General features: G+C 42.3%; 1 protein-coding gene across 2 annotated transcripts in view; it reads right to left on the minus strand.

Moving 5' to 3' along the window:
• Positions 1-14,885, minus strand: part of PKNOX2 (PBX/knotted 1 homeobox 2) — a 77,103-nt gene that overhangs the window by 17,636 nt on the left and 44,582 nt on the right. Inside the window, exons 2-5 of one of the 2 annotated variants that reach the window (XM_057431943.1) lie at positions 13,807-13,958; positions 13,411-13,488; positions 6,394-6,502; positions 1,384-1,523 (exon numbers count right to left, since the gene is read on the minus strand). In XM_057431943.1, coding sequence (XP_057287926.1) covers positions 1,384-1,523; positions 6,394-6,477 — 224 coding nt within the window. In that variant the 5' untranslated portion in view covers positions 6,478-6,502; positions 13,411-13,488; positions 13,807-13,958. Of the gene's footprint in view, positions 1-1,383; positions 1,524-6,393; positions 6,503-9,846; positions 10,023-13,410; positions 13,489-13,806; positions 13,959-14,885 lie in introns of those variants that run through there. The other variant, XM_057431944.1, reaches the window with a different exon arrangement.

The following is a 14,885-nucleotide window of genomic DNA, read 5'->3' on the forward strand; positions in this document are numbered from 1 at the left end:
TTGAAAATTAACAAAAATCATCATTTTAGGCTCAGGATATGGCTTTGGGAGGGCTAAAACAGAATTCCTGCCTGCTTTTGCTACTTAATTCCATATCCACAATCCTCATTAACTGCTGTATAGGTGAATATACCGATTTTGCATGGCCTCATTGGGTTCTTTAGAGATAAAAATGTATCTGGGAGGTACTTTCAGTTGATAGCCAAAAATCAGCATCCAGGTTTGGGCAACCAAGTCCACACGTGGCACCAGCCAACATATTTTCCTACTTTTCTGTGTGGGAAATAGGTCCAAATTATTCCCAGCATTTTCTGACCTTCAAATTGAGGCTGGGAAAACTCCAAGGGTTTTTTTTTTTTGTTTCATCATCCCATGAACACTGTAAAAATCTTTACAGGCGTGCAAATAAAAGGTGTTTTTTTTCCTGAATGATCTCTTTTGCCTTGAGAAAATTATTTCTATCATTAGCAAAACATCTTAAGACCTGCTCCCAATAATCCTTCGTATTTTCCTGGGAAACCAGTGGGTTTATTCCCATCTTTCCAGACCTTTCAGACTCGTAATATCTGAATATTTGAAGTTTTTTGATTCACAAGCACCTTTGGCCCTGGCCATTAACGGGGGGGTTAATCCTTAACCTTAAACCTTAATCCTAATTATAGTATACATTACTGTATACATTGTAATACTGTAAATAATTATCTATCACTTTAATAATTACATATTACTTATATAATTATATTATTTACATAATTACAATGTTACTTATTGCAATTATATGATAACATTATATTACAATATTATATTAATATTTCCAAAGGCATAAAAAAGGGGTCCAGAGGGGTTCATACATCCCGCACCCATTGCTGCAGCACCCATATGGAAGCATGAGCTTCCTATTTCAGGTTAATAAGTGACTTTACCACTTCTGGGTGCTTTTTCGGCCCAAAATCACACCGTTTTGCTAGAAAAAAACAGTCTAATTTGAGTTTTTGGGAGGTGGGAGGAATACTTTGGGTGTGAGATGGTGGAAGATGCAAAACATGACAGGAGATAGGGGGAGATGCTGCAAAATGATGTCTATGAAGGACCTCATTAACCAAGTGTTAATATCAATATTTACTACTGCTAAAATGAAGCAAATTGCAAATCCCCCCATTCCTGTCTGTTAATTAATGCACTAGAATATTAGTGGATTAATAATGCATTAGAAAAATGAAATGCATCACCAAAGCATCACTGAATCGATGCATTAACTGATGCATTGATTGCTGCATCGGTGAATCGACGCGTTCATAATGCATTACAACGAGTGCATTAATTAAATAAGGCATTAATTAAGGCCTTAATTAATGAATGCACACTGATGGTAGCTCGCATCACCTGTAGACAGCTCGCTTGTCGGCCTCCAGCTGCGCCTGGGGGTCGCCGGCCACGGCAGATACTGGTGCGTTAGGGGCTGCTGCTGGCGTGGCGAGATGCACGGGCTGAGCCTTGGTGGGCTGCTGGGCTGTGGCTGTCATCTGGGAGGGGAGAAAGAAAAGGAGAGGTTAAAAAGGGAGAAAATCAAGTAAACCCGGGGTTTGCTGTGCTTTGCCACTGCGTTTTGCAGCCTTCTGCGGCGAGTTTGTGAAGTTTAGGGAGATGTAGCGCCGCGATGGGACTCTGAGCAGGATGCATTTGCATTCCATCTAAGGTTGCCTTAGGTTTTCCCACTTTTCCCCCAGTTTTGTACTTTGGGAAAACACAGGGAAAAAAAACAAACCAAACCCAACATCTTTATTGCAGCAGCAAAGCAGAGGCAGGGGGTAATTTATTAAGGGATGCTTTGCACAAGTCCCAGATTAAATCAGCTGCAAGGCTGCTGCTTGCCAAGGTTTTTTCAAAGCAGGTATTATTGTCTAGACACAAAATTACGTGAGCCTCTTCCAACTCAGAATGAGTCATTTTTGCACTGGGAGAAGCCAGCCAAAACCAAAATTCAACTTTTCTTTTCCTCCCTGTGCCCAAATCTTGGTCTTTACCCAGTGCTGCCCCAGATCACTGATGCAAGGGGAACTGCAGTCTGTCTGGGCTGGAAATCTCCAGCCAAAATTACATTTGCTTTGTAATAAATCATTTTTCTAACTAACATTTTGGTTTTTGAGAAACTGCAAGTATTTTAGTTAAACACCTGCATTTAAGATGCGAGCAGTGTGCATGGTAGTAGTGCACGTGCAAATCACTGTGCTTCCTTTCAGTATCCCCTCAAAACTCCTACCCACAGGTGTACAGGTTTGCACCTATTTAGAGACAATTTCCCCTTAAAATTAATAATTGCATTTTAAAAAGCTGAATTATTTGCAGATGGGCTGCAGATGGGTCTGATGAACACTGTATGATGCATTGCTTTATACTGCTAAGACTTGGTTAATAAAAAAAATCAGGGAGAAATTTAATTGATTTAGGTTCGTACACCCCCCCACCCCCCATCCAGTGGGTTTAGTTTAAAATCTCAGTGAAAGATTAATGGAAAGTGGGTGTTTCACCCGCTTTTGATGTCAAAATGCTGTAAAGTATTTAGCATTTGCCTGTTTTCACTGGTAAATCTGAGCTGGGCAGCAAAAGGAAGCCTCTGCTTCTTGCTGAATATTGTATATATAATGTATATCTTTGGCTAATAGATCACAGAATCATAGAACAGTAAGGGTTGGAAAGGATCTTAAGATCATCTAGTTCCAATCCCCTGATATTAATTTTTGTGTTTAGTTTTATACAAATAAATATTATGTATTTATTTGGCTGGTATACTTCTAGACTAATGTCTGTGATTACTTACATGAAAATAAAATGGCAGGTTATATTTATATACACATATATTTACATATATGTATATATTAGATATGTACATTATTGTATATATGTATATACTACATACATGTACATATATATTATATATTATATATTATATATTGCATATTATATATATGATAAATATTATACACGCCTATATAAATACATGTATATATGTGTACACCCAGAGTCTTCTCCAGCCAAATCCACCCTGCTACTCAGGTTCTTGCCATGATAAAGCAGACTTCTCCCTCCCTTACAAGCTGTGTAAACCCAGGCTGGGCCAGCACCTCGACACCTTTTGCTTTCAAAATGTTTGACTTTAATATCTCCTGCCTGACCTTTCACTGCCGATAACAGCGCTTTTGAGTTTTAATCTCTTTTATTGTTCATAACGGCGAAGTTTGCCTCCTGCACCTGCAAATTCACCCTGCACTATTCAATTCCTAACTCTCCCAACCCAGAAACAGGTTTGGTTTCCATCCCTATTCCCTTCCCCAACGAAAATCTGTGGTTCACTTCCCATTCCTACTCCAGCACTTTGGATTTCTCTTTGTTTCCACCCATTTTCTAAATAAACCAAATTGCAAGTGGATTTTGAGATCCTCCACCCATGTCATTGAGTATTTCTCCATCCTTTCTCTTTTTTCCCCTTTTTTTCTCCCTATTATTTTCCTTTAAAACAACTTTTCCTAGGGGAGAAATGGCTTTTCCCCCCTCTTTTTTTTCCTTTTTTATTCTTTTTCCCCTTGACACACTCAGGATGCCAAAGCTCTTTTTGCATCCTGCCCCCAAATCCTGCCAAGTTGGCCGATTCCAGCCAAGTCTGCAACTAATTGGGCTATTACCCAAAAAAAAATAAGCCTCCTCTGCGGCTGTTTCAAAGCCATTACCTCACCTTGGGCTAAAGAAAATAATAAAAAATAAATAAAATAATCCCAAGTCAGTGGAAAATTAGGTGAGAAGATACTTGGATGTGAGTATTTGCAGCCAGATAGGGATGCTGGGCAGGGAGGGAGGCAAAAATGCAGCCAAAAATGGCTTTACAGGGAGCAGGTGGGGAAGGGAAAGCAGGAAAAAGGCAGCAGGCTTCTGGCTCGGGAGCGTGTATGTTTTGGCAGTGGGAAAATAGGGAAATATAGGGGAAAAGGGGCTGGATTTGGGTAGGAAAGTTGCAGGCGTTGGAAAAAAAAACACAGATGGGGGTCTGATGGTGATGATGAGGATGAGGATGAAGATGATTATTTGAACCCATCACCCCTTGTCCTATCACTACAGTCCCTGATGAGGGCCCCTTTCCAGCATCCTTGTAGCCCCCTTCAGACACTGGAAACTGCTCTGAGGTCTTCATGCAGCTTCTCTTCTCCAGGCTGAACAGCCCCAATGTTCTCGGCTTGTCAGTTTTAAAGCCTGACCTATATTATATTATATTCCTGTTTTTACCCTTCTTCAGGAAGAAAATCCTTTACTGGTGTTAGCAGCTCCTCACCAGGTGATGTGGGGGCTTCCTGCAGGTTTAAATGTGATAATCCCTCTTGCTTTAGGATTTCTTTTGAAGTTGAAGACTACGGACTCTGTACGTCTACAGAGCAATGACAGTCAAGGTCTTCAGGGCAAGAAAACCTCCTCAGTCAGCAATATTTAACCTATTCCTTAGCATTTCAGGGTGAAAATTTCATCACACATGCTGAAAACAGTGGATCTGACCCCAAAAACATTCTGAGGACACCAGGAGTTGGAAGGGGGGAGGGTTTGATGGATCCTACAGAAAAATCAGTACCTCCAGCCCAGTTTTCATCTGTGGCTTTTCTGGAAACAATATTTTTTATAATTAGAAAGGAAATTCTATATTTATATCAGTTTTATATCCATTTTTGTCCCTGAAAAGCACACTGGGGGGAGTGCAAAGCTGGTTTTAACACTTTCTGTGTTGAAACTGCTGAAAAGTCAACATTTCCATCCAATTCTTATAAGTACGTTTATAGAATAAGTAAAAAAGTAAATTTTTTTCTTTTTTTTTAATATTTTCCACTTTCGACCCTGATGTATCCACCTAAAACACCCTTTTTTTGGGGAGAGCAGATCTGCTTTCATCACCTTCCATGCTGAAAATGCCTATTTTTAGGCCAGCCTCTTTTTGCTAACTCTGAAAATGAAATAGCTTGAGACTTTTAGTTTTTTCCTGTTCATTTATCATGGAAAATATGTGGATTTTATGCAGATTCTTTAATTTTCAACTGGTGGAGTTATGCAGTGAGTGCAATCATGCTCAGTATAAATGATGCTCTGTGTTACCCCTCTGTTAGCAGAACCAGGTGATATTATTAAAGCATTATTTTCCTTCCAAGAGGCAGCTTTTCCCTTAATTTCTGCTTCATTTTTGCACATTTCTGACAGTGAGGGACATTACTTGCACAGCCTCTGTAGTAAAATACCAACACAAAGCTCTCCCAAACCCCTTTTTTAAGCACTTCCCAAAACTCTCCCCTTGATAACAAGAAGTTGGCTGCAGCTCTAATAATTGGGGGGGGTTATTTATGGCTGACCCTCTCCATCTCTTCCCCATCATTGGGGAGAGGAAATCCATGCAATTTGCTTTTCCAAACCCTAGAAAACCCAAATTTTCATGCAAAAGGCTCACAGCAGTGACAGCGTTGAATCAAAACCAGCAACTCTTGGCTGCAGCTTTTCCTCCAAACCCACTTAAACTGAAAGAAAAACACTTGAGCAACCCCCAAGACGGGGGGGGGGGGAAGGAAGGATTTAGTTCACGATGCTCCTGAGAGTCCCCAAAATTCAGTGTATTAGAAAGAGGGGCAGATAAGGGGTAGGGATGAGGAAAGTAGAGGGGATGTCTCCATAGGATGCTGCGGAAAATCTCAGCTATTTTAGTCCTTTAAATTGCCCATTAGGACTAAACTGGCGTCGTGGCTCCCCGCTGCGTGTTTCGACACGGAGAAGAGAAAAACACTGGGGAAAAAAAAGCCCTTCTCAGAGCAGAGCAGAGCAGTGAAGCGAGCAAATGATGACACCAAAGTTGGAGGAGCCATAAAAACCCCACCGAGGTGTCGTTTGTGAGAAGTGACCTTTTCCCACCAAAGGAGACGAGCGGAAAGGAGACCCAGGGGGATGTAAAAGTCAATTTATTTATTTTAGCTTGCAGAGAACAGGCTTGATTTTGATGGTTTATTTCCTAAGAGGGGAGATTTTGGAGCTTTTGCTGCTATGTAGAAAATGGGGGGGAAATTCAACATTTCCCATAGGACCTACCCAAAAAGCTGTTTTGAATGGGGTGGCGATTCAGCGCTCAATCCAGGTTTTTGCAAGAAGACCCCAAGACCCCAAAATAAGCCAGAAATGGGCAAAAAAAACATACAGTTTGATCAAAACACCTTCAATTTTAGAGACTGTTGGAGGGCTTTTAATTTTTGCCACTCTGAAATGGACATTTTGGGGTGAAATACTTTGTCATGGTTATTATTAGGAAGGGGCGGTAATAACTGCAGGAGTTGGGGGTCACTAGGGGTCTGCAGGAGACCATGGGTGCTCAGGGACACTCACCTGTGGGGTGTCTTGGTAGGGAGGAGGGGGCACTGTCTGGGTGGCCATCATCGTCAGAGCCGGTGCCGGGGAGACATGGTGCATCCTGGGTGGGAGTCACATCGAGAACCTGCAGGCAGGAGAAATGCTGCTGGATTAAGGGGGATCTCCCCTGAAAAGGAAAAATCAAAAGGATAGAAAGGAGAAGTGATGCTCCTCACACCACCCAGTCCCTAGAAGAAACCCTTCTTCTAGGTTCTTCTATGACTGTTACCATAGTTTGATGATTGTTAGAGATTTGTGGTTTTGGATATGGAATGCCTCGAGGATGAAACAAAGAGGGTCACTGGCAAGGAGATCTTAGCTGGAGAGCAGCCAGGCAAGGGCTCTTGGAGATGATGGCTGCATGGACGCATGATGGATGTGATTGTGATTGAGATGATCAGTAAACATCATACTATATTTTCCCCCCTGTGAACCCTGGTGCACCCAGGGCATTTTCTTTATACCCCTTACGCCTATAACAGCAGTGCTTAAATGGGGATTTCCATCCCTTTTCCAGTTATTCCTCCTTTCTGGAAGTAGGAAGACAAGTCATAAATGCAAAATTTTTCATTTTCTGAAATTACACACCAAAAACCTCATCCAAATTCCACATCTCTTTGCCTTGGCCACCATGGAGTCACATCTTCAAGGACTGAGTGCTCAATCCAAAAGGGACAGCGAATATGAGCTGACCAACCTAGCTGATGCCTATGTTGCATTGATCAACCCCATGGTGACTGAATGCACAAGATATTGCATCAATGTGATTAAAATAATGATTTTTGTTATTTCCCCAACAGCAAAATAGCAGGAAGCAAAATTATCCGCTCCTGAGTGAACTTGTGGAGTGCAGCGTTTGGTGTCCAATGTCAAAACTTGGCTCACAGCTACAGGCACGTCCTCAAGGGGGAACACCAAGGGGAAAACCTCCCCATCAGAAACAGCTGCAGCTGGAGAAAAGCAGAATTCAGCACTGCAGCGGTCTAGACATCTCAGTGGGAAGCTGAGAAAAATAAGGCATTGCTATTTTGGGGAACAAAAAGTCCTGCTTGCTATCTATTGTTCGTGCCAGGATTGAGCCTACCTTTAGCACACGGCAATTTATTGTGGGGTGTGAGCTTTTTGGTCAAATATATTCCCAGAAGGTGGCAGTCCAGAGCCCGATTTAATTGCCAAATATCTCTGAGCTGCTACAATCAAGCCTTTATGGGCGTTGATTTGTTTAGAGAACGGGACTTATAGCAAAATGTAAGGGAAAAAAGGGATAAAATGAGAGACAGCTGTTGCCAATAGCAGTATATTTATTTGGGGGGAAACAAATGCACTTGGGTACCATAAATATCCTGGGAAGTGCCTGGTACCCGCAGGAAAAGCCGGACGGGTATTTCACGTGGGAGCCCCTGGCCATGAATCTCCGGATAACAGTGCAAAGCTGTCAGCCCTGTAGATTTATCACCAGCCGAATGCATGGAAGGGTCTAAAGCTGCTATTTTATGCATTAATTCTTTCTTATTTTTATATATATTTTATGCATTAATGCTCTATTTCTTTCCACTCTCACACCCCCCCCCCCCCCACCTTAAATCAATTTAGCTGTATGAGCTCTTGACCATAGGCATCCAGATGATGAAAGGAGAAAAGCATCACCAAACCCCTGCCAATCCCTTGCAGATCAGCTTGAGGCAGTGATCAGCTCTTGGGCAAAGAGTGAAATCTGGGGGACTGGGGGTCACCAAGGACAGGAATTTCATACAACTCCCAGGGTGTTTGCACAGAGGAAAGAAATGGTGAGCAATAAAGCCCGTAAAGGCTCTCTCATTTCCGGAAGCAGTTTTGGCAGCGACCTGAGATCAAAGTATCCTAAATTTCCTTATGAAATAAAATTATTTCACCTATCACTGAAATATTGCCATTAAGTTGGAAATATATTTCCTGAAGAGTATGTGTCTACCTGAAAGAGTCTCAGATTTATCAGCTGTGCTGCTTTTTGCCAGCAATTTATTACATGTTCTTTCAAATAAAAATAATTAAAGACTAAGTTGAGAGTTGGGGGTTTTTATAGCGTGGTCACTGATGCCTTAAAACATTCCAAAAATCCAAGTCCACAACACCCCAGGTGAATGTGACCTCCTTGATTCATAAAACAGCTGAAAAACCATATTAGAAGTAGGGGCTCAATGCAGAAAACCCCACATTATTGCACTCCACATTGTCATTTTTAGCAGATATTAATATTAGCTTTGCAAGGTGCAATTCTTGTTTCTAAATCAATGGGGATCATTTTTTCTAGCTCATTCAGCAGCTCCTTCCCTGCAGCAAAACATGCAATTGATAACAGAGGACTCAACATGAGAAATCAGAAAATCAGCTTTTCAGGCATTTCCTCTGCTCTACCCAAAGTTTCAAAGTTATTAGAGATACTTGAGGATGTCTTCCACCCATGGGAAGGTACTTGTCTCTGTTAAGGGAATTCTGCCTTTTATAAAAGGTATTTTGAAGAGAGGATGCTTTGGGATTTGCACTGACGCCGTGTTAGCCATGCTCCCTCCTCAGTGGGCTCTTCACAGAGGCTTTTGCATGCTGGCATTTATGATATATATTCATCTAAGTTGAAATGAAGAAATACAGCTGAGGGGGAAAGGATGGGCACCTCCAGAGGACCATACATCTTGGTCTGAACAACCAGCGAGGACAGGTTCACCCTTGGTGGGTGATGCTAAGTCTTCACTAGCCATAAAGTGAATTAAGAGCAACCCTCTTGCTCTTGAAAGTCTCATTTCCATTCAGCAACCTTCAAACTTTTGCTTATTTTCACTTAAATTCACCTGTGAGGCTGAAAGATGACCTCCAGGTTCTCATAAGCTATAACCCTGTTATGCCACCACCTCATGAAAAATAAAATAAATGCTGTCAAATGGTTGAAAATGGGGAAGAATCCCAGATTTCAAGACATCACCCATTCTTGGCCATGACTCATGGTTAAGGTTGCTTCCAAGCAGGCTCATGTGAAGCCTCATCTGAGGATTCCAGGAGTCCCTGTGCAAGAAATACCACCATACCACCAAATATTATTAATCGGTTTTAGGAATATTTGGTACCCAAATTTCCTCTATCCAAACCCAGGAGGTTTTTTTGCATTGGGAGCATCCTTTGCTCTCACCCAAGATGCTGGTTGCCTAAATGCTGATCATTGAACCCTTCCCAGCATCCAGCTATCAAGTTATCAGAGCAACCCTCTTTCCTACTTTTTCTCCTAAAAAAGCCCTTGGTCAATGCATAAACATCTCCTTTGGGTGCAGGGTGAAAACAGTATTTATTTCATTAACATCTGCATTTGTTAATTTAATATTTTAAAATTGTTCTCCCAGCTTTAGCTCCAGAGAAAGAGGGGACCTGCTACTGAAAATGTCTTATGAGAACAACAATTACCACTAAATATTTCTCTTCTCTCCGAAGATCCCCATCCCTAAAAGGCTCCAGGGATATCTCTGCAACATAAACAGGAGAATAAAACCTGCAAGAGCCAGTCAGAGCTTTAGTAGACAAGGTTAATGTACCTTGAACAGCAGCATTAAACAACTTTGTTCTTTAAGTGGAGAGCTGAAATACCTACTACATACAGTGTTATTTTTATAGAGGAAGACCATTAAAGCACCTTCCAAAACAAACTGGTGCAACGAAACATCAAAGAAGCTTCTTCAAAGTAACCTGAAAATACTTGCATTTTGTGAAATCCAGCCCCTGGCCCAACAAAAGTTCCCAGAAGAGCAAAATGTGAATCTTTTCAGAGGGCAAAGCAGAAAGCTTTGAAGTGAAACGTAGCTGAGGAACCTAAAAAATGTGCAAACTTCCTCTTGTCCAGGAAAAGTTTCTGATTGCCTTGAGAGGGATTGCAAAACATTAATTTTCCAACAGTTATTCACTGCAAGCAGTGAGCTGTGAATAATTTATGATCAAAATCTTGCCTGATCCTTTCAAACCCTGCCTTGTGCTTTCCATTTTCCAACCCAACCTCCTAATCCCATGAGAGAAGAACCACTGAGCACCCACATTTCTATCATTAAACACCAAATCTCAGTCCCTCTGAAGTCCTGCAATGGGAAGGTCCCATCCCCAAGGTCCCAGCCAGGTTCAGAGAAGCTTCTTGAAGGACAAAGAAAATGATAGTAAATAAACACGATGAGTTTTGGAGAGATGGACTGGCAGAAGAAGCTTAAGTATGTGCAAAACCCACCTGCAACCTCAAAGTAGGCACTGAGATTGATGATTCCAGCAAAGATCACACCACAAAGGTCACAATGACTTTCTGCAGCCGTTGCTGCAGCCCATAAACACTTCATGGGCAACACTGCCTTTTTGGGGTGTTTATTTTGCAGATTAAAGCTCACAGGCCTCATCATGCCAATGTCCATCACTGCAAAAGTCATTGTGCTATGTAAACACAAACAGAAACCTGGTTTTGGGTGGGCTCAAAGGGATTGGTCTAAATGAAAGCCTGGGTTTTGGTGGGCTGACAGAAACTGGGCTAACCCAACTGCAGAAGCACAGACAAGATGTGCATGGAAGCATGCAAAGTTCTACCCACCCATGGGAAAGCCCGGAAAACAGAGCAATGCTGCAGCACACCTAATAAAACCCTCTCCTCCCTTAAATCTGCCTCGTTTCTTGCTATATCCTGCTATCACACTTGCAAATTTTCCCTTTGGGAGAGGGAAAGAATTCCCTTCGGAGCCGGCTGTTTTCCTCTTTCCCATATGGCAGATAAATCAGAGCTCTCGACTTGCTGAGTTTTCGCTTCACATCCCTCTCTTGCAGCTCTCCAGCTCCTCCTGCTCTTACCTCATGCCTGAATTTCCTTTGAAAATGCAAAATTCCCAAGGAGAAATGACTCTACAAACCAGAAGACAAAAATAAGGTTTTCCTTGAGGCTTGCCAGGCTTCCTGGTATTGGCAGAGAGTTGCTCCCATCCAAGCCCTGAGCCAAGAAGCCAAAGATTGCGACGTGAGCCTCTAGATTAATTGCCTCAATTTAAACATCTTTCATTTGCCCATTTGAAAGCAATTTTTTTGCTGTATTTCCAGCTTGCATGACAAAAGAGAGGTTTGAGATGTGACACAGTGATTTATACAAGCTCCATCAAGCTGGGGAGTTACAGATAGTTCTGAGCTCCTTTAATTACACTTAATTACACTGTCTTCTCCATTTACTCTGAATGGTAGACCCTAAGATATGTTCAGCCTTGTCTTAACTCAACACAATGAGGCAACTGGAGACAAAAAACGACTGGGAAGTGTTTATGGGGTGAGGCAAATGTGCCGAATGTTTTTGCAACTTCGCAGGGGCAAAAGGTACAGCCTGGCCTCAACGGGGCATCTCTGTGGAGATAAGGACTTCAGGAGGAGGAAAGCTGAAATAGTTTTGTGCCTAAAAAATGGAAGGATCCATTTACAATGTGGAAAATGTCAAGAGGAACCAGGTTATTTCTTAGAAGATATCTTCAGGATAATTTCTAATATTAACCACTCAGAGCAATACCAGCCTTTTGTTCCAGAAGGAGATTAGGTGGACTTCCACCATCACATCTTTCTGTGCCTTTAGTGTGAGGTGTCTGGACTTTGTACAACTTGCCTAATGGGTTGGGTTTGATCTTCTTGCTGGAGATGATTCCCAAGCCAGGCTGTGCTTGTGTCCTCCACAGACATGTGCTCATTTTCTCCACAGGCTCCAGTTTCCCCCAAGGGGAACAACTCAACATGACCGAAGTACATCACAGAGCAACAAGCCCTTCCATGCATGTACCAGGCAGCTCACATCAAAATATTGATCAAAAAGAGGGCATCAAGGCAGGCAGGATCTCCCCAATAACAGGTCCTTGTGGTGGCTCCAAAGCCCTACAAACCCACCAGAGAAGTCTTTTCAAAGTGAACCCTGCCTCTACCTTTAGTAGAAAGAGGCAAAACCAGCCTAATGAGAAATTAAGCTGCTTCATCACATCCTTAATCTTGAGGGTTTTGGCCAAGGGAAGATCACAGGCAAGAACCAGGGCTGAAAGGGCAGCCTGGGGGAAATAATCCTGCAATAATCTTGCTGTTGAGGCTTTTCTGCACTGTAGACCAAACGGAGCTCTTGGGTTTTCCCCCTGAGATGCACCCACCCTAAGTATTCTCAGTTTAGGAAGAAGTCAGGTGCTTATTCAGGATATTGAAGGTGGATTTCTCTTTGCTCTTTTAGGAGGGAAGTTGCAGCCAATGGGGTTTAATTTTCTTTGTCACCTGCTGGGTGCCTACAGTTTTGGCACAGATGAAGACATTTGTCACTCTGACAGGCACTAATTTTAGCCATTGGGGTTGAGTAAAGGACTATGAGACCCTTGGTTTCGTGTGGATCTTATTTTAAGCTCTGTGTTTCAGTTATTTTTAGCTGGTGACCATTTCTCCACATCCTACTGATGTGCCAAAAGTTTGCAGTGATAACAGCCCATATTTCAGGGTATTTGTACAAAAATATATCTGTGTTTTCCTCCAGGCTGGCTACGGCTTGTAGGGCTCTTAACAACATGTTATCAACACTTGAGCTTTAAATCAAGACTCCCTACACAGCAAAAAAAAGTATACATCTCCCCCTAAATGCTTAGTGCATCTAGGGAAGGCATGATATAATTTGGGTGTACCAGAAAAGAGCATAAATTCCCCCAAATAAAGCCCCAGGGAGGTCAGGACTCACCACATCCCGCTCAATTAGTATATTAAATTACTTTTAGTCAGGCATTAAAAGAGGCTTCCCAGAGAAGAGGTGGAATCACGGTTCCTGGAAGTGTTCAAAACACATGTAGATGAGGCCCTCAGTGACATGGTTTATTGGTGGCCTTGGAAGTCATGGGGTAAAGGTGAGGACTTGAAGATCCTAAAGTTCTTTTCCAACCTTGTTGATTCTGTGATTCTATGGTTCTATATATAAAATTGCCAAATACATACAAAACAAAGCACCCTTACCGTTTCGAGGGTGCTCAGGGAGCTGCAAGTGTGTTCCTGCCACCCAAAAAATGAGATCTTCTGGATAGGGATCACAACCTGGGAAAGCAAAGGATGGAATATGTAAGTATTGAGAGAAATGGTGAAATGAGAAGGTGAAATTTTAAGCAGAGGATGCAGCTTTCTGCACTAGGGATGGTATTCTGGCAGTGGCACGAAAACCATGGTGGGCAATGCATTGTTTGCAGGATAGTGAGGAAAACAGGGGGAATCAAGGAAAACATAGGAGGCAATATCCCCTTGAAGGTGAAAGCAGGGCTGATGGCTGAGCTAAATCAGACCCCATGGTTTTGTCTGGGCAGGTCTGAACATCTCCAAGGAAGGATAACTAATAAATTAGATTTTTAGAGGTCGAACCGAGATGGGTCCAGAAAACAGAGGTGTGCTTGTGGGCGGTCTATCCGCAAAGGATGAAGGGCGATGTGGTCCCGTCCTGTCCTTTTCTGTTCCTGGGGGGTGGTGAATCCCCAGCACAGGATCTCACTGAGGGTTACTGGTACAATCCGGGTCTGAAAAGGAGAGAAAAAAGGGAAAAGCAATGAAACGGCATTGGTGTTGGCTGTACCCTGAGGTCACATCAGCTGTTGCCATCCCCCTGGTTAGTTACAATCTTCATTTGAGTGTAAATGTGCTTTTACACTCGAGCTCAGATGGTGCAAATTAGGGAAGAGCCAGTAAGTCAAAACCAAGGGAGCCCCCAGCTGTTATTTAGTAAGGAAAAGTCCACAGAGGTGTCAGAGGTGATTATGCTTCTACCAAGGATATGGCCTTTACAGAGGCTGAGGTTGGGATTTAAGCAGATCCAGTGTCAAAGTGAAGATGGGCTGAGCAAGGATCAGCACAGCTGTGGGGGTGTTTTGTGTTTGACTGAAAAAAAAATGAATGAAAGATAGAAAATTCCCCACATCTCTGAATTTACATCAAATCTGGCAAGCCCCACTGATCTCTAATACCCATCTGATAAACTTCCCTCCATATACATCATCCACAGATATTACCTCTATGTTACGTGATAAACATCACCTGAGATCTCTGATATATGTCTATCTACTTTGGTATACATCACCTGGTAGAGAACTCCTCAGATCCCCAAGATATGTCTGATATATGTCCCTTGATACACACAATCTCTGTGGTGCTCTCAGATCTTCAGTATATATCTGATACATCTACTTTGATACAAATCACCTCTAGACAGCGCCTCACCAATATACATCTGACATATACATCCCTGATATATGTCACCTGTCTGGAGCATCTCAAATCTCCATTATATATCTGATGCATCTAGCATGAATACATCACCTCTAGAGAGCTCCTCAGATATTCAATATACATCCAATATATCTACCTTGATATATGTAACCTTGTACAGGGCTCCTCAGATTGATTATATATGTCTGGTATATATAAATATACATGATCTGCTGAGCTGC

Source organism: Pezoporus wallicus, unplaced genomic scaffold (assembly GCF_028554395.1).
Source record: "Pezoporus wallicus isolate ANWC-B61680 ecotype Strahan unplaced genomic scaffold, APGP_CSIRO_Pwel_v1 scaffold_8769, whole genome shotgun sequence".
In the NCBI taxonomy this organism is placed as follows: domain Eukaryota; kingdom Metazoa; phylum Chordata; class Aves; order Psittaciformes; family Psittacidae; genus Pezoporus; species Pezoporus wallicus.